The sequence below is a fragment of the Atractosteus spatula genome, chromosome 5, assembly GCF_055471065.1.
Source record: "Atractosteus spatula isolate fAtrSpa1 chromosome 5, fAtrSpa1.hap1, whole genome shotgun sequence".
Lineage (NCBI taxonomy): Eukaryota > Metazoa > Chordata > Actinopteri > Semionotiformes > Lepisosteidae > Atractosteus > Atractosteus spatula.
The window spans coordinates 65479979-65501641 of NC_142710.1; the positions used below are offsets into that span (position 1 = coordinate 65479979).

The following is a 21663-nucleotide window of genomic DNA, read 5'->3' on the forward strand; positions in this document are numbered from 1 at the left end:
GACCGGGCAGTTTCGAGGCGAGCCCGAGCGAACCCGAGTGGCGTCCTGCTGCTGGAACACATCAGCGGTTCGTCGGCGACCTGTCACGCCAGGAGTGACGTACTGTTACACTGACACCCCTGGCAATCGCACATCAAGCACATCAAGCTGCTCCGTGGGTGCACAGCCCCCCCCACCCAAAGAGGGGGTCACACTTCACACTGGCGAGGTCACTTGGCGTTGCCGGGATCTGATCCAGAGGTTCCTTGAACTGGCTGGTCAGCTTGTCCCAGGCTCCCACCACCCTTGGTGTACAGAAGTGCCAGCTCAAAGGCGGCCCACCGATCCGATATTTCCCGCGGGCAGTCCTCATGTACTCGGGCGGGCCAGCTCGGCCCAGCAGGAGCCCCCGGCTGACACCGCGGGCCGGCTCGGCCGGTCTCCACCCCGCACGCCCACTGCGGAGCGGCCGCGCCGGCGGTCACGGCACCGGGGGCGCGAGCCGCACCGGAGGCGGGGCGGAGCAGAGCGGGGTTCGGAGGGACACACAGCGGGGTGGCCGCGACACAGGCACCGGACCCTCGCCCACGGCCGCTGGGCCGCCCAGCCCTCTGTCCACCTCTGCACCAGAAGCACTGTGGCGATCGCGCCCGTCTTCTGCGTTGGCTCCTCTTACAACAATAGATTTATTCCTATTGTTGAAAAGAGAAGAGATGTATTTTATATACAGCAGATGTATTTTATACATGTGTATATTGGAAAGGCTTGGCGTGGACCATGCGCACTCGAACAGCGTTAGACATATCGCGAAGGACAGAGCGGAGAGACAGCACGGACACAGCAGACAAGGGAAGGTGTGGGGGTGTGTGTGTGTGAGGGGGGGGTTGGGCGAGACTCATCGCTTTGATACCTCTGAGGTCCGACCGTCCGCTGTTCGCGACGTCACCCCCGAACCCCACCGCCGCGCGTGATCCTCGACTGGACCCCCCCCCAAAAAAAACCCACTTCACCTCGCCCTCCCCGGCATTACATAACAGGCAGCAGTTCGCGGAAGAAGCCCCGCTCACACCCCGCTCTCACCCGCCAGATAAACGCAATGGGGGCAAAAAAAAATATTTTTTTATATAACCCGAAACAATAAAAAATGATGCACTGTCAAGAGTTTTTTTGGGGGGTGGATTTGGATTCGATTAATTGCAAGCTTTGCCTCTCCCTTCACACGTAAGGGGCAGTAAGCCACGGAAAGCCAGTTTTCCATTCATAAGAACTGCCCTTAATAAGAGAATACCCGCTCGGCCGACAGCGGCCGCCTGCCAGCAGTGGACATGGTGGCAGGGGCTTCAGGAGGGGGGGGAAGCGCATGCGCGCCGGGCCGAACCATTCCCTCTTCTCTCATCCTGAGGAGGGGGGTGAGGGAGGGGATGAATGGAGCGGGGGGGTGCGAAGGGAGTGTAGCGGGAGGATGGATGAAACCATTGGGGTCTGCTGAAAGCCATGTTTGAGATGAATGAAAAGGAGAGCGAAGAAAGAGCGGTGCCACGTCCCTGACACCGGAGCCCGAGCCTTTCACCGAGCGCAGCGTGTAAATGCGAGCTTTCGGGGCCGGGGGCGAGACCGGGGAGCACGGGGGAAGGAGCGGGGCCGGGCCGGTGGAGCTGGCCGTCTAGCCAGGGACGGCAGAGAGAGAGACACGGAGGGAGACGGAGAGAGGAAGAGGAAGGATCCGAGCACACTAATGGCTGCACTGCTGCTGGGGCACAGCCTGCCTTCTCCGCTCCTGCTCCTGCTCATCACCATCCCTTTGTTCGCTGACCGCACAGGGAAGGAGGCCGGGGGCGGCCGCCGGACCCCCGCTCCCCTCCCCGCCCCCGGGGCTGCCCGCTGCGGGGTGCCGGCGGCGCTGGCCGGGGACAGGACGGCGGACGGTCCGGGGCGGACGCCGCTGCTGGCCGCCCGCTCCCCCGCTGGAGCGAGTCCAGGGGCCGGCTGGGGCCCCGGCGGCCGGCGCGGAGACCCGGGCGGCTTAACCCTTTCGTGCGCGGGGAGCGGCGGAGGAGAGGGGGAGAGGGGCCACCCCGACATCTGGCCAGCTGCGGACATCTGGCCAGGCGGCAGGAAGAGGCCCCGGCGAGGGGCAGGAGCGCACCTGCTGCCCCAGCTGCCCCAGCTGCCCCAGCCGGCCCGGGCGCTCCTCGGCGGCGGACTGGATACCGAGAGCTCTTGCCCTCACGGCCGGTGCCCCGGGGATGTTGCCGACGCCGGCGGGGGGGACCCGACACCCCTGCAGATCCCACACTGCAGCCGCCGCCCCGGCCGCTACGACCGGGGATCCCCGAGCGCCGGGTGGTACCCGCCGCGACCCCGCAGACGGGACGGGAGGGAGACGCAGGCGGGCGAAGGAGACGTCCTGGAGCTCCGTCCGCTGACCCGGGGCGCGGACCGGCAGGAGCGGCGCGGCGCTGGAGGAGCGGACCCGGCACCGTGGTGTGCCCCGGCGGCCTGCGCTCCCCGGCGGCCTCCTGGCGGGCGGGCAGCGGGGCTCAGGTCGCCGGAGGAGGGTGAAGAGGCCCGCCTGTCCGGGGCAGGGAATGCGCGACGAGAGAGGACGGCTCCGGCGACCCGTGGCGTGGCAGCCCCACGGAGGACGGACCCCAGCGGCGCACGGAGGCGTGGAAGCGAGAGGCCGGGACCCGGACAGCAGCCTCCCCGCTGGACCGGTCTCTGGGACCGGCCGGCCGTGAGTACCCCGGGCGACAGGAGCGCGGCTAGCTCGGCCACTCGCCCTGCAGCTAGGAAAGCTGTTCCCGCCGCCGCCCTTCTCCGAGCCGGGGCTGCAGCCGCCTCTCCTGCCGCCGCCAGCGCGTCTCCCGCCCCTGCCGCCGCCTCGGGCGGCTCCTTTCACAGCCCGGTCCCGAACCGCACCGCGCTTCCTGGACGGGACCTGCCCGGGCCCGCTCGGGGCCTCCCCGCCGCCGCCGGGCCGCCGGCCGGCTCCAGGGAGGGGCCGGGCTCGGCCGAGCAGGTTTCAGCACCACGCGTGGAGGGGACAGCTCTCCAGTCGGGCCCGGCCGGGGCGCTGTGGGGATTGAAGAGCTGGCTGATACAGGCCAACGCGAACAACAACAACAACAACAACAACAACAACCGGGACGGCCCTAATAATCATAACAATGCCAAAGGCCTCCCGGGGGGCGCAGAGCCGCCGGGGCCCAGCGTCGATCCCCGGCTGCGGAGCTGCGCTGGAGCCTGCGAGGGGGCGGCGCGCTCGGACCTGCTGCGGGCCAACGGCTCAGATCCTGACCCGTCCTGCCCCGGGGCACGGGAGCGAGCCAGCCGGGGGAGGCCTGGAGAGGGCGAGGGCGAGGGCGAGGGCGAGGGCCGGGGGCAGAGGGGGGGCGGGAGGAGCCGGCCGCGCAGGGCCGCCAACCGGCACCCCCACTTCCCTCAGTACAACTACCAGGTGCAGGTGGCGGAGAACCAGCCCCCCGGGACCTCGGTGATCGCCATGGCAGCGCAGGACCCCGACGCGGGCGAGGCGGGGCGCCTGGCCTACAGCATGGCCCCCCTGATGAACAGCCGCTCCATGGACTACTTCCACATCCAGCCGGACAGCGGCCTCATCACCACCACCAAGGTGCTGGACCGCGAGCACATGGACCTGCACTACTTCCGGGTCACGGCGCTGGACCGCGGCTCCCCGCGGCTGTCCGGCACCACCATGGTGGCCATCACCGTGTCCGACCGCAACGACCACAGCCCCGTCTTCGAGCAGGGCGAGTACCATGAGACCATCCGCGAGAACGTGGAGGAAGGGTACCCCATCCTGCAGCTGCGGGCCACCGACCTGGACGCCCCCCCCAACGCCAACATCCGCTACCGCTTCGTCGGCGAGGCCTCCGCGCCCGGCCGGGCCGCCTTCGAGATCGACCCGCGCTCGGGCCTCATCACCACGCGCGGGCCCGTGGACCGGGAGAGCACGGAGCGCTACGCGCTGGTGGTGGAGGCCAGCGACCAGGGCAAGGAGCCGGGGCCGCGCTCGGCCAGCGTGGAGGTCTTCATCACGGTGCTGGACGAGAACGACAACGTGCCGCAGTTCGGCGAGAAGCGCTACGTGGTGCAGGTGCGCGAGGACGTGCGGCCGCACTCGGAGATCCTGCGTGTCAGCGCCTCCGACCGCGACAAGGACAGCAACGCCGTGGTGCACTACAACATCATCAGCGGCAACAGCCGCGGGCAGTTCTCCATCGACAGCGTCACCGGCGAGATCCAGGTGGTGGCGCCGCTGGACTTCGAGGCGGAGCGCGAGTACACGCTGCGGGTGCGGGCGCAGGACAACGGGCGCCCGCCGCTGTCCAACAACACGGGCATCGTGAGCGTGCAGGTGACCGACGTCAACGACAACGCGCCCATCTTCGTGAGCACGCCCTTCCAGGTGTCGGTCCTGGAGAGCGCGCCCGTCGGGCACTCCATCCTGCACGTGCAGGCCATCGACACGGACGCCGGCGACAACGCGCGGCTGGAGTACAAGCTGAGCGGCACGGGCCCGGACACGCCCTTCGCCATCAACAGCGCCACGGGCTGGCTGGCGGTCAGCTCGGCGCTGGACCGCGAGAGCGTGGAGCACTACTCCTTCGTGGTGGAGGCCCGGGACTACGGCGCGCCGCCCCTCTCGGCCTCCGCCAGCGTGACCATCACGGTGATGGACGTGAACGACAACCGGCCCGAGTTCGTGCAGAGGGAGTACTTCATCCGGCTGAACGAGGACGCGGCCGTGGGCACCAGCGTGGTGAGCGTGACGGCGGTGGACCGCGACGTGAACAGCGCCGTGACCTACCAGATCACCGGCGGCAACACGCGCAACCGCTTCGCCATCAGCACGCAGGGCGGGGCGGGGCTGGTGACGCTGGCGCTGCCGCTGGACTACAAGCAGGAGCGGCGCTACGTGCTGACGGTCACCGCCTCCGACCGCACGCTGCACGACACCTGCCAGGTGCACGTCAACATCACGGACGCCAACACGCACCGGCCCGTGTTCCAGAGCACGCACTACTCAGTCAGCGTGAACGAGGACCGGCCGCCCGGCAGCACCGTGGTGGTCATCAGCGCCACGGACGATGACGTGGGCGAGAACGCCCGCATCACCTACTTCCTGGAGGACAACATCCCGCAGTTCCGCATCGACCCCGCCACGGGCGCTATCACCCTGCAGACGGAGCTCGACTACGAGGACCAGATGACCTACACGCTGGCCATCACGGCACGCGACAACGGCATCCCGCAGAAGTCCGACACCACCTACGTGGAGGTGAACGTCAACGACGTCAACGACAACGCGCCACAGTTCCTGAGCCCGCGGTACCAGGGCGCGGTGAGCGAGGACGCCCCGCCCTTCACCAGCGTGCTGCAGATCTCCGCCACCGACCGCGACGCGCACGCCAACGGCCGCGTGCAGTACACCTTCCAGAACGGCGAGGACGGCGACGGCGACTTCACCATCGAGCCCACCTCGGGGATCGTGCGCACCGTGAGGCGGCTGGACCGCGAGGAGGTGCCCTTCTACGAGCTGACCGCCTACGCCGTGGACCGGGGCGTCCCGCCCCAGCGCACACCCGTCCACATCCAGGTCACGGTGCTCGACGTCAACGACAACGCCCCCGTCTTCCCCGCCGACGACTTCCAGGTCTTCGTGAAGGAGAACAGCGCCGTGGGCTCCGTCGTGGCCCAGATCACCGCCACCGACCCCGACGAGGGGCCCAACGCCCAGATCATGTACCAGATAGTGGAGGGCAACATCCCCGAGATCTTCCAGATGGACATCTTCTCCGGGGAGCTCACCACGCTCATCGACCTGGACTACGAGGCGCGCTCGGAGTACGCCATCGTGGTGCAGGCCACCTCCGCGCCGCTGGTCAGCCGCGCCACCGTGCGCATCAAGCTGGTGGACCAGAACGACAACGGGCCGGTCCTGCAGAACTTCCAGATCGTCTTCAACAACTTCGTGTCGAACCGCTCCAACAGCTTCCCCAGCGGGGTGATCGGCAGGGTGCCGGCCCGCGACCCCGACGTCAGCGACCACCTGTACTACTCCTTCGACCGCGGCAACGACCTCAACCTGCTGCTGCTCAACCACACCAGCGGCGAGCTGCGCCTCAGCCGCAAGCTGGACAACAACCGGCCCCTGGTGGCCTCCATGCTGGTGACCGTCACAGGTAGGAGCGGCTCTCCCCCTCGTTCCCCCTTCCAGCCGCCGAGCTGGAGTGGGGCTTTCTGACCGCCATTTCTCCTCCTCCTTCCATCCGGGCGGCGTGGCGGTGCAGTGGTCGCAGCGCTGGGGCCCCGGGTTCCATTCTGGACCTGGGGTGCTGTCTGTGTGGAGTTTGCATGTTCTCTCGGCGCTTGAGAGGGTTTGCTCCAGGTGCTCTGGTTTCCTCCCACAGTGCAAAGAGATGCTGGTGGCTTGCCTGGCTTCTGGGCAAACTGGCCCTGGTGTGAGTGTATCAGTGTGTGCCCTGTGATGGACTGGGATCAACGTGCCCGTTGCTTGCTGGGATAGGCTCCGTCTGCCCTGCTACCTTGAATTGCAAGAAATGGTTAGAAAATAGATTGAGAAATCTGTCCTTGTTTGTTGTAATAAATCGATAACAATCACATCCACGTTCTCCTGATTGGCGTTGCTTTGTTATACAGTTTTCACACTTTGGAAAAAGGGTTCCTGTTCTCTAGATGGGATGTCACAATGAATGTGCACGCTAGGTGCTGTTAAGAGAACGAAACTGGAGCCATGACTTGGGGTTTCATGCTAGGTGGTACTACTCTGTGTGAGACCTTCCGCTAAGCCGTTTTCAAGCTGGGCGTGCGTGGGCTGGACCTCGTTGGGCTACACAGTGTCATTTCGGACTGTTGCAGTTGTTCTAGTCTGGTGTGGATCAAGCCCGGGCTGTGCGTGGTAGAAGAGTGGGCTATGTGTTAGCCATGCCTGGAACAGACTGTGCTGTGATAAACTTAGATTGGTAAAGGGGCTGGTGTTCATATAGTAGATGCTGTATTGTACTGGAACGTACTGGGCAGGGCAAGAATCAGCTGTATTGGACCAAGATGTACTGGGCTAGACTGGATTGAGCTAGAGTGAGCTAGGCAGATCTGGACTGGACTAGGCTGGATTGTCCTGGATTGTGCTGAACGATGCTGGAGTACTCTGGGCTGTTCTGGGTTTTCATATACTGGGCTGCACTGGACTGGACAGGAGTAAACCTGGACAGCATTGACTTGGCTGGACTTGTTCTGCACTGTGCTGGAGAAACAGTGCAACTTCAGGGAGATTGTAAAAGTTAAAATTTGACAATATTTCAGTCAGTCTATACAGCACACTTATGTTCAGGAAAGTAATGTCTCTCTATTTTTCTGTGTGTGTGTGCATGTGCACATGAAGCCCACTTTTTATGTGTGTCTGAGTATTTATGTGTTTGTGTTACAGTATTTGTGTATGCATGTGTTTGTGTGTATGTGTGTTCATGTGCATTACATAAAAAGCTCACTGAGGATGTATGTGTGTGTCTGTGCGTGAGTATGTGTGCACACCTCTGTGCTTCACTGTGTCAGCTGCCACATTTTCCTCTGTGCTCACTTGTGCGACTCCAGCTTGCTCGATATAAAGAGCTATAGCCCAGCAGCTAGATCCCCTCTCCTGCAGGGTCTCTGCTCTGGACCAGCTGTCCCACTGCTCAGCACACTCTTCAGGTGCTGCTCTTGCAGGTAGCCAGCTTGGTCTTCCCGTACTCAAGAGTTCGTACTGAAGTCTCCACATTAGTCTGACGGCATTAAAGGTTGTGTCAGGGCATTGCTGTGAGCCTTCAGCCAATAGGTTGTGCTTCGTTTCTCATGGGAGAATGGCTTAGCCAAGAATGGCTCCCATTGCACAGCAGCCTGAGCCGTTCCAGGTTTCACCAGCTGCAGGCTCTTGTAATAACCTACAGACCAGATTTCCTGCACTGATGCCTAAGGTGAGGTCACTTGCCTCAGCCAAGCTTGGGAAGTGATGCTGAACATGCAGGGAGTCTGTCTGGCTGCAGAGTCAGCTGATCGTAAGAAAGACCTGCTGTGATTCTGACTCTCTTATCCCTGTGTTCCTACTGTTCCTTGATTTCTTCATATTGCACATGAAGTTCGAGCCACATCCGTGTGTAAAATCCCACTTCCCTCACGGAGGTCTGCTAGATCCTCTAGAACACGTGCTTGTGCAGCAGTATCTGGAGTCTGGCCTGCGTGACCTTGAGCGAACTGACTTCCAGACTTGCAGAACCTGCTTCTTCTCCTGCCCTGGACAGCTGTCTCAGACTCAGGCATTGCTGATGCACACTTCACACTCTTATCTCTGCAGATGCCTTTGGTTGAAAACATCTGCCACGTGACCTGTTACTACTAGACCGTAAGACCGTTTGAGCAGTTCATCTCTCCCAGCCGTTTCTTGATAGAAACCAGGCTCTCACAATTAATAATAATAACTGCTTACACTTCTATAGCGCTTTTCTGGACACTCCACTCAAAGCACTTTACAGGTCATGGGGATCCCCTTCACCCCTACCAGTGTGTACCCCCACCTGGACGATGCTCCAGTCCGCTCCCCACACACCAGCTCTCAGTGGGGAGGAGAGCAGAGTGATGAAGCCAGTTCAGAGAGGGGGGTTATTAGGAGGCCGTGACTGGTAAAGGCCAGGGGGAAATTTGGCCAGGACACTGGGGTAACACCCCTACTCTTTTCAATAAACACCCTGGGATTTTTAATGACCAAAGAGAGTCAGGGCCTCGGTTTCTCATCTGAAGGACGGCGCCTTTTTACAGTAGTGTCCCCGTCACTATACTGGGGCATTAGGACCCACACAGACCCCACTAACAGCTCTTCCAGCAGCAGCCTTAGTGTTTCCCAGGAGTCTCCCCTCCAGGTACTGGCCAGGCTCACACCTGTTGAGCTGCAGTGGGCTGCCAGCTGTGAGTTGCAGGATGGTGTGGCTGCTGAGCGCCCCAGGGTATCAGCTTTGGTGGCAGGGCTGGTTCCGCACCCCCTCCACCCCTGTCGGTCACTAACAGGTCCAGTCCCGCACGGCTCCTCGGCTGACGGGCTGTCCCAGCCCTCTCCGTCAGTGCACTCTGATGTAACCAGCTGCTCTGCTGCTCCATTGATCCCACTAATGGTCAATTAAACAATTAAGGAGCTGGTTGTCAGGAAAGCTGGTGGTGGAGTGTGCCGGAGGGGCTTCTCCGTGTCGGAGTGGCGGTGTTTCCTGTCCCTGTGAGAGTGACGGCTTGGCGGACCACAGTTCATGGGCAGCCGAGAGAGAGCATTTTTAATTACTCGAGATAACGAAGCGGCGGTGAGCAGTTGGGCCTTTGATCTCTGTTTTCGTCGGAGGCGCCCGGAGAAACTCCGGCTCTGTAGCTGACAGACAGCAGAACTCCCAGCTGCCGCAGCGAAGTCCTCGAGGATTCTGTCCCAGGGACTGGGGAGAGGGGTGTTCACAGACAAGTTCAGACAGGGGGTGGTGTGGGGGGTTTCAGACAGATCTTACTGATAAACGAGCAATAGTGAACGATGTGGTGCCTGCGTTTGTGTCAGATGGAAGCCCCCAGCACAATTTGTGTTGAGTGATGTTCAGCAAGAAGAACAAGAACAAGAACAAGACCAAGACCATGACCAAGAACAAGAGCCCCCACCTGAGTAACACACAGCAGAGAAGCTGCTACATCAGGTGAATTAAGGGGGAACTTGGACGACCCCTTGGTGAGATTTAGCCTGGACACCAAGGTCTACACAAACCGGACACCGGCTGTTTCTGGTGAACCAGGACTGAAGACCCCGGTTCTCTCTGGTGCCTGTCTGCCCTGCAGATCTACTGTACATTACTGAGGATAATCAATCCCATTAAGTGATTTCTTCTGCTGGAGACAAGTCCGGCTCTCAACACGGCGAGATGGAGTTAGAAATCAGCACTAACCAAGTTTTAGTGGGCTGTTCCAAGGGCAGGTGAAGGTCAAATGGCCTGACCAGAGCTCTCAGCTCTGTTGTTCAAGTTGTTTTGCTGACAATACAGCTAAGCGTGTTTATTGATGGTCCAGTTCATGGTTATTATAGTAGTTCTCATGACTAGCTATTGTATTTTTGTTTATTTGGTTGGTATATTTTTTAAATCTAAAGTTTTAAAAGACATGGATACAAAAAAAACATGCATTTATTCTCATGATTAATGTACTTTTGTTTGTCTCTGTATACTCTGTAGGATCTTGATGTTTTAAAAGAGACAAGAAAATAAAGAGTCCCTTAAGGAGTGTTCAAATAATTTACTTTAATACGTAAACTTTTTAAGCCAATGGTTTTCTTTAATGAGACCTTTCTTGACCAATTCAAGCTTTTAGCAAAGTAGCTGTGAGGTGTCCAGGTTCAATAGGCAGGTGTCTGGAGTCTAAACCACTATATTCCATACAGAACAATGTGCAATGTGGGTCCTATCAGGATGGGAGTGTCAGATCAGTTCTGGACCTGGGGTGCTGTCTGTGTGGAGTTTGCATGTTCTCCCTGTGTCTGTGCATCGCTAGCATTTACCAGGGGAAGGAGCTGGGTAGGCTTGATAGAAGACAAGGATAGAGTGATTAGCTTTTAAACCCAACTCTTTTATTGTATTAAATTATCTTTCTGCGTTATGTTATGTTATTGTTTATGTTGTATTATTTTGCTTCGTTTTATCTTAAAAGCCTTGAGATGAGGTGTCATAAACGGTACACACCTGACACGTTTTGCAGATTCACACATGGAGTGTGTAGTATTTGAATATAATAATAGGTCAGGGGACGCCTAGAGTCTTGAATTGTGTTACACCTCTTTCTGCCGAGCTGTGAGGGCAGTGCCTGGACGGGCTGCGTGTTTTTCACTTGGTTTGAAAGAGGAGCTCATGTCCGGTGGAGATGAGCTGTTTTCCTCTGTGACACCCGTCTCTGCTGTCTGACGAGTGTGCGTGGGTACGTCAATGAGCTCTTAGACTGAAAAGAGCTCCTTTTCTTTCTCCTTGGAAGGCAGTGGGGTATTTTTCCATTTCAGCGAAAGAAATACATGTATTTTGGGGGTGGGATGGCAAAAGCAACACTTAGTGTTGCTTGGAATGTGTCTGGCATTGAATCTAGCCGATGGAGCGCAGTGAAGGTCGCAGTCACCTGTCTCTGCCCCGGGCCCCTGCCGGGTCAGTACAGCTGGACTCGGCGTCTGTGAGAGCTCAGTTTAATCTGCCAGCCCAGCCGGGCCGGGCAGGGCCAGATTTGTATGTAGTCTTCTGTTTCCTGTCGAGCAGGCAGAGCGCGAGCTGTCTTGTCTGACCAGAGCGGGAGTGCTGGTCGGTTTTCATGGGCTGTGCCACGCGTGGGCTGGGCCTGTGTCTGCTGCTCTCTGGCTGTGCCACTTTTCAGCTGTGCCAGTCTCCTGCTGTGCCACTCTCTGGCGGTGCCAAGTTTCCAGCTGTGCCACTCTCTGGCTGTGCCACTCAGTGGTTGTGCCACTCTCTGGCTAGGCTATGGTTCAGCTTTGCTTGGCGACAGTTCCCAACAGCTCATGTCAGGATTCATTACGTGTGAGAGGGTTGTTAATGTGTCTAGATAGTCTTTAAACTGCTCGCACTTCTACTGTGCTGAAGGGAACTTGTGTAAGTGACGACACAAGCAGTATCTTTGTCTCTTTAACAGTCTCCCTGCATGTCTGTGTGTCAAACTGTCTAGTTACAGTATCGACTTGCAAGTCTGTATTTGGCTGTACAGAGGACACACAGCAATGCAGTCAATGTACGTCAGTGTCTCTCTGTCTGTCATTCTGTCTCTCTGCTTAGAAGACAAATAACACACTCAGTTTCTGTCTCTCTGCTGTTCAGTCTGTCTGTCTGCACAGAGGACAGACAGCACAGTCCATGTGAGCTTGGGCTAGTCTGCTGGTGGAGAAACATCCACACTGTGTGTGTGTGCAAGAAATGTCTATCTGTAAATGTGTGTTTGGCACTCAGGTGCCTGTTAATGCACTTGTATAACTGTTTACAGGAAGCAGTTTGGAAGCCCAGTCCAAAGCCATTAACGCCTGATCGAAAACTCTTCCAAGTGCAGCGCAGAGCATTTCCACATGAGAAGCGATCAGTCTGAACTGAACCACAACACATTCATAATTAGAATAGAAAAACAAAGAGGGTAAAATCTTGAGGCTTGCACAGGTCCTGCAGTGTGGAAGGCAAGTGGCTTTTAATTTAGTACTGGCAACAGGGGACAGATGTCTTCTGAGAGAGGAAAGCATGAAATTATTCACATGCACTAACAGGCTTGCTGTCTGACTAGACCCCTGTACTGTACACCTCGTCCCCCACTGAGACTCAAGCACCCCCACACCTCTGTGTGTCACCCTGAGACTTACACAGCACCCCCACACCCGTCAGTCACCCCAAGATGGACACTGCACCCTCAAACCCACCAGTCACCCCTAGACGGACACAGTCTGCCTGTGAGGCCACAGGTGTTGCTGTAGGTACAGGGAGGACAGAGAGGACAGTGCTCCCTCTGCCAGTGGGGAGAATCCGAGACACAGATGTCCTTCCTGTGAGAGAAATACTCTGGGATTAGACAGACGCTCTTCCCTAAAGTAACACATCTAATCCCAGCATTCCCACACCTGCCAGAATCAGAACAGCTCCCAATCCTCCTGGAGGAGGAAACTCTACCGAGCTGCAGCCCAGTGTGTGACCTCCTGTCACAGCCTGAGGGAAGAAGAGTGAGCCTTTCAAATACTACTACTGCTCCACTGCCACTCCTGCTCTACTACTGCTAATAAGTTTTGGTGTAAATGTCTTTGCTAATTGCTGTTGCCTTGGGCACACGCACTGTAATCAAAGCTCTTTGAGTGTGAATCTGACAGAGGAGAGCAGGGGACGCTGTGACTCCCGAGACCCGGAGTGTGTGTTGCTGTGTGTATGTGACGACCAGCTGGAGTAGCGAATGCGTCAGGAACGTGCAGGATCGGAGTCATGCTGCAGCTGCTGAGTGTGTGGGGAAAGCTCAGGCTAGCGGACTGGTCGAGGAGGAGATGCGACGGGGCTGCAGGCAGAGTGATCCGGGAGTGCTGCTCAGTGACAGCGATCCAGAGAGGGAGCTGACCGCTGGCTCCGAGTTCCTGATCCCATCCCCTTTTATTTCAGTGCTTTCCGATTCGAAGTCTGCGCTGGGAATTGACTTTAGACGTGGAGCTGGAACTCCACTGCTGTGCGCTGTACGCAGCTGGTGCTGCATGTAGCTCCTCTCGAAGCCGGCCTCCTCGGAGCACTGTGCGCCAGTGTTGCGGTGCGCTGTGCCGGTGTCCGGGGTCACGTGGAAGAGCACGAGATTGATGGAGTGGAATATCGCTCTGATTCACAGGCTGGGTCAGGCAGTCTGGCTGCCATCACTGCCCTGATAATCTACTAATCAAGCCAGCTGCTCCAGGCTCTACATCACTCTGAGCCCGGGCCTGTCTGCCTCTGTCTCTCTCTCTACTCTCTAGATTAAAACTGCACTCCCTCGCTGGGCCTGTCTGTCTCTCTCTACACTCTAGATTAAAACTGCACTCCCTCACTATCCTGTCTCACTCTCAGTCTGTCTCACTCTTTCTGTTTGTCTCACTACCCTGTCTCACTCTCAGTCTCTCACTACCCTCTCACTCTCAGTCTGTCTCACTACCCTGTCTCACTCTTTCTGTTGTCTCACTACCCTGTCTCACTCTCAGTCTGTCTCACTACCCTGTCTCACTCTTTCTGTTTGTCTCACTACCCTGTCTCACTCTCAGTCTGTCTCACTACCGTCTCACTCTTTCTGTTTGTCTCACTACCCTGTCTCACTCTCAGTCTGTCTCACTACCCTGTCTCACTCTTTCTGTTTGTCTCACTACCCTGTCTCACTCTCAGTCTGTCTCACTACCCTGTCTCACTCTTTCTGTTTGTCTCACTACCCTGTCTCACTCTCAGTCAGTCTCACTACCCTGTCTCACTCTTTCTGTTTGTCTCACTACCCTGTCTCACTCTCAGTCTGTCTCACTACCGTCTCACTCTTTCTGTTTGTCTCACTACCCTGTCTCACTCTCAGTCTGTCTCACTACCCTGTCTCACTCTTTCTGTTTGTCTCACTACCCTGTCTCACTCTCAGTCTGTCTCACTACCCTGTCTCACTCTTTCTGTTTGTCTCACTACCCTGTCTCACTCTCAGTCAGTCTCACTACCCTGTCTCACTCTCACTCTTTCTCACTACTGTGCCTCACTCACAGGCTCGTTGTCATGTCTTGTTCCAGATCTTAGCACAGCCTCACTGCACAGGGAACAGTAAGTGGATGTAATGGCCTAATTATTGTGTTAAGCAAAGAATGAGGTTTTTGAACACTGCCGGCTTCTCTCTGGAGACCCACACAGCTGCCGCACCTCACGGCAAGCAGTGCCAAGAGCCCCGCAATCTCTCTCCTAACCGCTGTAATTATTAATTACTCGCTGTGCTTCTTAATTCTTTAATGTATCTGCTTCAAATTCTGCTCGCACCATGAACCTGCGCATACAGGCAAACACACCCGCCTGCGAGTGTGAGTGTGTGTGTGACCTGATTGTAACACACGATCAGTTCCCCTCTGGTCTCAGCTCACCAGCAGATCACAAGGATCAGTATGCTGGATCTGCTCAAACTCATGAACGCCTGTATAGTTCAGAAAACACATCTGTGAGAAACTGTGGATGTACAGTAGAAATGAGATCATTAATAATATATACTGTAACATGGCATAAATGAATAGAAATATGTGAACATGCTTAGTGGGGTCTCTGCTCAAAACATCTAGTAGCTAGTATGTAGGACTAGTAGCACAACAGCCTTCTTAAAGATTCCTCTAAGACTGATCTGGAAATACAGCACTTAGAGTGTGGATTCGAGATGAGTACGCACACTGTCCTAAATCCTGAATCTGAAGCTGAACAGTTCATTGAGCTGTTACACTGCTTGATCCCTCTCTCTCCCTCCGTCTCTCTCTCTGGGACAGTGTGTCTGTACTGTGTCTCTCTCCTCTCTCTCTGGGACAGTGTGTCTGTAATGTTTCTCTCCTCTCTCTCTGGGACAGTGTGTCTGTACTGTGTCTCTCTCCTCTCTCTCTGGGACAGTGTGTCTGTACTGTGTCTCTCCTCTCTCTCTGGGACAGTGTGTCTGTAATGTGTCTCTCCTCTCTCTCTGGGACAGTGTGTCTGTACTGTGTCTCTCTCCTCTCTCTCTGGGACAGTGTGTCTGTACTGTGTCTCTCCTGTCTCTCTGGGACAGTGTGTCTGTACTGTGTCTCTCCTCTCTCTCTGGAACAGTGTGTCTGTACTGTGACTCTCTCCTCTTTCTCTGGGACAGTGTGTCTGTACTGTGTCTCTCTCCTCTCTCTCTGGGACAGTGTGTCTGTACTGTGTCTCTCCTCTCTCTGGGACAGTGTGTCTGTACTGTGTCTCTCTCCTCTCTCTGGGACAGTGTGTCTGTACTGTGTCTCTCTCCTCTCTCTGGGACAGTGTGTCTGTACTGTGTCTCTCCTCTCTCTGGGACAGTGTGTCTGTACTGTGTCTCTCTCCTCTCTCTGGGACAGTGTGTCTGTACTGTATCTCTCTCCTCTCTCTCTGGGACAGTGTGTCTGTACTGTGTCTCTCTCCTCTCTCTGGGACGGTGCGTCTGGCAGTGTTATTGCAGAGAAGATCAGTGTGTGGTGAGATCTGTGCTAAGCTGATTATCTGTGTCTGTTTTAGGGCTGATGGCACGGTGATTATTGATGCTCGGTGCTCAACCTCTCTCAGATTCAGGCTGGGTATTATTATTATTCCAAAGGGCTTCACAGAGGAGGGTATCACTTCCTCTCCCACTGAGGGCAACCCCACCGGGGGCTGATCAATGGGGACATCACTCCTCTGTATCAATCATGGAGCTCATTGCTCTCTGGCGTGTCAGTATAATACTGCTCTGTGCCTCAGGGCCTTCTGGGTGAGCGGGTGAGGACTGCACTGATTTTTTTATTCGTGTTTTCTACTCTGCCAGCCTCTCCTCGCGATCCCAAAACACACCACAGAGGAGGAGTGCCTGGGAGGGGTATCGGGGGAGGATAATTTTTTGGGGGGGAGGATCTCCTGTTCAAGCACAGTCAACACTGGGCCATTGGAGTGCAGTGCGCTCCACTGGAGCACATGTATACCACCGGCACCTAATTGCCATGTTGATTCTGCTAATTATCAGTTAAATTAACAGGGAGCTGGACTGGAAGAGTGGCACAACGTGGAATTGTTAGCTGCTGAGGACGCGGGGGCAGGTAGACATGTTGGTGCAATTAGGTGCCTCAGTAGTTCAATCGTGTAATTAAGTGCTCAGTTCTGCGCTGCTCCTGAAAGCAGTAGAAGCGCGATGAAGTCGTTGCACCTCGCAGAGAGACATGCAGACTGCTGCAGACCGTGAAAACTGCAACAGTGCCACAGCATGCTTCTAGCAGTCTAGAGCAATCGACCACAGAGAGGCGGAGAGCTGTGGCCTTTGACCTTTGACCTCTGATCCGTTGGACTGCGCGATCCACACCAGCAACTACATTAGTCCTGGAGTCACGGTCCCTCTCTGTCTGAGTTCCTCTGGGGTGGGAGCGGTTGGAACGAGGGATTATTCCCAGGGAGTGTTTTTGTCATGTGGAGCCGTGTTCAGTGCTCTGGGTTCGAAACTGGAACTGGTGTGAGTTCGATTCCTAGGTAGGACACTGCTGCTGTACTCTTGCACCAGGCCCTGGTTAAATCCCCATCTTTAGCAGCGTTGAAGTCTGTTTGGATAAAAATGACAACAACGATAAAGCTGTCTGAGCTCCTCCAAGGGCAGGTGTGCGGGTGTGTCCTTCCCTTCAGGTGTGTGAACGCTGGGCCTCTGGGGGCTGGCTCTGGTCAGAGTTCCCCCCTCACTCTCCGGCTCACCTCCACCCTGAGCAATGGCTGCTGTTTGTTTCCTGTGATCCCCCCAGCTCCCCCCGCTGTGCTTCCTTCAAAGCCATTTAAACCTTTTATCCCATCCCTCTCTCCCTCCCTCTCTCCCTCTCTCTCCCCCTCTCTCCCTCCCTGATGGCTGGTATTGACTGCTTCCTTCCTCGTCTGTTTAAAGTCTGTGCACAAGAGGAGAAGAGCTCTCTCCCCCCCCCCCCCGGGGCAGAGTAAAGGTGAGGCTGGGAGGATTAACTCCATTATCTAATTCAAATTCAGCAAGCTTTATTGACGTGACTGGCGAATCACAGCGATGCCAATGCAATAGCAATTAGCGCACCGATTGCAAATATTTAGAATTACAGCCACGTTCTTATTTATAAATCTCACCACCATGTAGAATATTTATTAATATTATTATTTTAAAAGCCTCACTCTCTGTTCCTTGGGCTGTGACTGGAGATCACACTGCAGCTCTGTTGAGTTTGTGTTCCCAGTAGGGAATGTGACAGGCATGGGCAGCCAGGTCGGCCTGTGTGCAGTTTCTGTGGCCAGACTGTGGCCACTGAGCCTGTCCTCTCTGGGCAGCCGGCTCTGCCTGTGTCCAGTGTCTGTGTCCAGGCTGTGGTCACTGAGCCTGTCCTCTCTGGACAGCTGGCTCTGCCTGTGTCCAGTTTCTCTGGCCAGGCTGTGGCCACTGAGCCTGTCTTCTCTGGACAGCCAGGTCTGCCTGTGTCCAGTGTCTCTGGCCAGGCTGTGGTCACTGAGCAAGTGATTCCAGAGCAGCAATATGTTTTCTATGACATGATGACAAACATTCTACACAATATTCCAAATGGGGTCTTACTAGTATGTTATTCTCTTATAACATTCCTTAAAATAGCTATAAATCCTCACAGTTTTTCCCTTTTAATTGCTTCAAACAAAGTCTAGAAGATGAAAACAATGTGTCAACCCGTCTGTTTCCATCTCTCTCTATTCTCCCTGTCTCTCCCGATCCCTGTGTATCTCTCCCTCTCCCTACTTCTCCTGCTCTCTAACGTTTTAATCCTGAGATTATCCCGACTCGAAAGGTGGCCTGCCTCCTGGTTCCTCTGTATTTTGCTATGCATCCTTTGGGAATGCTGCTCTCCTTTATTCCCAGGCTTTGATTCACATCCCTGGGGAAGAGCTGGAGATTTAGGGATGAGGCCAGGGTTGGTGGTGGGGATTTAAGTTAAAACTCCTGGAGCAATCTAGTTATTTAGGGAAAAGGTTACAATGTTACCTTTCAGGTAGTATTAGCTCCATGCATACGAGATGAAGAAGAGCTGCAAATAACTCATTGAATTGTTTTTTCTCTTCGGTCTGGAATGGGAGAACAGTGGGATCTTTACTAAAGACAGGCAATTTGCCTGTGTACACCAATTTCAGAAAGACTGGTTGTTGCCAAGACAGGATTAGAAAGGCTGCTTGCCTCATGAGGTCTTGATCTGTCAGATTTGCTGGAGGATCAATCAGTCTTGGTGTTGGCCAGTCAGGGCTTCAGACTCCCGGGCAGTGTGTGTGCTGGTCAAGGTATGAGTGTTGGGTGTCAGGCAGTGTGTGTGCTGGTCAGGGGGTGTGAGTGTTGGGGTGTCAGGCAGTGTGTGTGCTGGTCAGGGGGTGTGAGTGTTGGGGTGTCAGGCAGTGTGTGTGCTGGTCAGGGTGTGAGTGTTGGGGTGTCAGGCAGTGTGTGTGCTGGTCAGGGGGTGTGAGTGTTGGGGTGTCAGGCAGTGTGTGTGCTGGTCAGGGTGTGAGTGTTGGGGTGTCAGGCAGTGTGTGTGCTGGTCAGGGTGTGAGTGTTGGGTGTCAGGCAGGTGCTCAGGGTGCGCCCCCGCGGTGCCCAGTGTGCCACAGACAGCGGGCGCCCTGGTGCCTCAGTGCGGGTCTCTCTGTCTCGCCCTGCAGACGGGATCCACAGCGTGACAGCGCAGTGCGTGCTGCGCGTGCTGATCATCACGGAGGAGATGCTGTCCAGCAGCGTGACGGTGCGCCTGCAGAACATGTCCCAGGAGCGCTTCCTGTCGCCCCTGCTGGGGCTCTTCGTGGACGGGGTGTCCGCCGTCCTCTCCGTGCCGCCCGAGGACGTCTTCGTCTTCAACGTCCAGCCCGACGCCGAGGCCGGCGGCGGCGCGGCGGAGATCCTGAACGTCAGCTTCTCGGCCGCCCTGCCCGGCGGGCACTTCTTCCCTTCCGAGGCCCTGGAGGAGCAGCTGTACCTGAACCGGCCGCGGCTCACACAGCTGGCACAGCTGGAGGTGCGGGCAGGCCCGCCGCCGCCGCCGGTTCCCCAGTCCGCTCGTCGGGCTGGGCCACACTTCACAGTGCTTTCTGTCCGACTCTTCCTCCTGCACACAAGCAGGGATTGGGTCACGTCACTCTTTCTTCACCGTGATCACTGTGTCTGTGTTGTTGATGGCGGTGTGGAGTTGACGCCTCTTTCCTCTCTCTCCCTCTCTGGCTCTCCCTCTTGTCCACTCTAATCCCTCTCTCCCTCTCTCACTCTCTCTCTCCTCCCTCTCTCCCTCTCCTGCCCCTCTCCCTCCTCCCTCTCTCACTCTCTCTCTCCTCCCTCTCTCCCTCTCCTACCCCTCTCCCTCCTCCCTCTCTCCCTCTCTCACTCTCTCTCTCCTCCCTCTCTCCCCCTCCTGCCCCTCTCCCTCCTCCCTCTCTCCCTCTCTCACTCCCCCTCTCTCCCTCTCTCCCTCTCTCTCTCCTCCCTCTTTCCCTCTCTCCCTCTCTCCCTCTCCTCCCTCTCTCCCTCTCTCCCTCTCCTGCCCCTCTCCCTCCTCCCTCTCTCCCTCTCCTGCCCCTCTCCCTCTCCTCCCTCTCTCCCTCTCACTCTCCCTCTCTCCCTCCTCCCTCTCTCCCTCTCTCTCCTCCCTCTCTCCCTCTCTCCCTCTCCGGCCCCTCTCTCCCTCTCCGGCCCCTCTCCCTCTCTCCCTCTCTCCCTCTCTCACTCTCTCTCTCCTCCCTCTCTCCCTCTCCTGCCCCTCTCCCTCTCTCACTCTCTCTCTCTCCTCCCTCTCTCCCTCCTCCCTCTCCGGCCTCTCTCCCTCTCCTCCCCCTCTCCCTCTCTCCCTCTCTCCCTCCTCCCCTGCAGGTCCTGCCGTTCGATGACAACGTTTGCTTGCGGGAGCCGTGCCAGAACTACATGAAGTGCATCTCGGTGCTGAAGTTCGACAGCTCCGCCCCCTTCATCTCGTCCCCCTCCATCCTCTTCCGCCCCATTCACCCCATCACCGGCCTGCGCTGCCGCTGCCCCCCCGGCTTCACCGGCGACTACTGTGAGACCGAGATCAACCTCTGCTACTCCAACCCCTGCCTGAACGAGGGCGTGTGCGTGGCCAGGGAGGGGGGCTTCACCTGCATCTGCACCGAAGACTACACAGGTGAGTCGGCCTCTCGGGGGGTCAAAAGACAAAAAATAAGCATCACGCGAACCAATCATTGGGCTGCTTACATGCCATCACGATCAGCCAATCATTGTTCAGGTGAGATCACGATCAGCCAATCATTGCTCAGGTGACATCGCAATCAGCCAATCACTGCTCAGGTATCATCACAACCAGCCAATCATTGCTCACGTGACATCACAGTCAGCCAATCGCTGCTTGGGTTCCATCATGATTAGCCAATCAGTGCTGATGGCAAGTGCCACATGTTGTCTCCCTCTTTTGCTGCCTCTTTCTCTCTCTGTCCGAGCCCTTCTTAAAAAACACCAGTCTAAATAACTTTTCAGACCTTTCCAATTCACAGGACACCCACAAGGGACTAACACACTGCGTAACCTCACTGGCCTAGAGTGGGTATTGCCCCCCAACTTCTAAATTTCCCCAATGACTGTTTTTGAAATAAAAAAGTCGGAGCCTTCCTCTTACACTGCACTCTGTCCTCCTTTTGTCTGAGCCTCTCTCGCTCTCAGTTTTCCAGCTGTGGCTCTCCGAGACATTGTGATTCAGGATGAGCTTCGTTGGGCACGACAGCGGGGCAGCCCTGACAAACAGCGCCACCCCCTCCCTCTGTCTCCAGCAGCACCGCCCTGTCTGCAGCAGTACAGAGCCTCTGTCTGTGCGGGGGCGCAGGCCAGGCTGTGCTCCAGGCCTGTGTCTTAATGAATTCGGTGCGGGAGACAGGAGATCCCGGTATCTGGGTCCTGATCTGTCTGTGTCTGACTCACAGCACTGTAGAACAAAGAGCATGGGAGGCAGCAGTCTGGGGTAAGGCCCCTGCAGTTCCCAGTGCAGGTTTCAGAACTGAATAACAGAGGAGAAGGCGCCATCCTCACTGGGAAATGGGAATTGTTTAGCAGAAAGGAATCTTATTATCCGCGACAGTAATATGTCCTACGCTGCCAGTTGCTGATATAGCGAGAGATACATGTATCAGAGGATTTCATATCGTTTTTTTAATTCAGTGTAATTTTTTCATATATGTTAGTTTTTTATCAGGCAGCAACAGGTTAATTAAAAAGGTTCATCTTTTGCCTCATCTCATCACAGGCAGGGATTAGGGTGGATGGAAATGTAACTCCTTTTCATCTCAGTCTAATTGCATTTAAATCAGGCACAATACTGTCAATAATGGCCCATGTTATATTGAAGGAAGGCTGATATCATCTTCCCAGAGAGCCTCCGAATGAGTGTCCTCACACCAGAGGGACACAACTACT

General features: G+C 56.3%; 1 protein-coding gene across 1 annotated transcript in view; it reads left to right on the plus strand.

Moving 5' to 3' along the window:
- Positions 1–1486: 1486 nt before the first annotated feature.
- The window catches only part of celsr3 (cadherin, EGF LAG seven-pass G-type receptor 3), a 47960-nt gene continuing 27783 nt past the window's right edge, over positions 1487–21663 (plus strand). Inside the window, exons 1-3 of the mRNA XM_088915816.1 lie at positions 1487–6188; positions 18900–19249; positions 20095–20383. Coding sequence (XP_088771942.1) covers positions 1487–6188; positions 18900–19249; positions 20095–20383 — 5341 coding nt within the window. The remainder of the gene's footprint in view (positions 6189–18899; positions 19250–20094; positions 20384–21663) is intronic.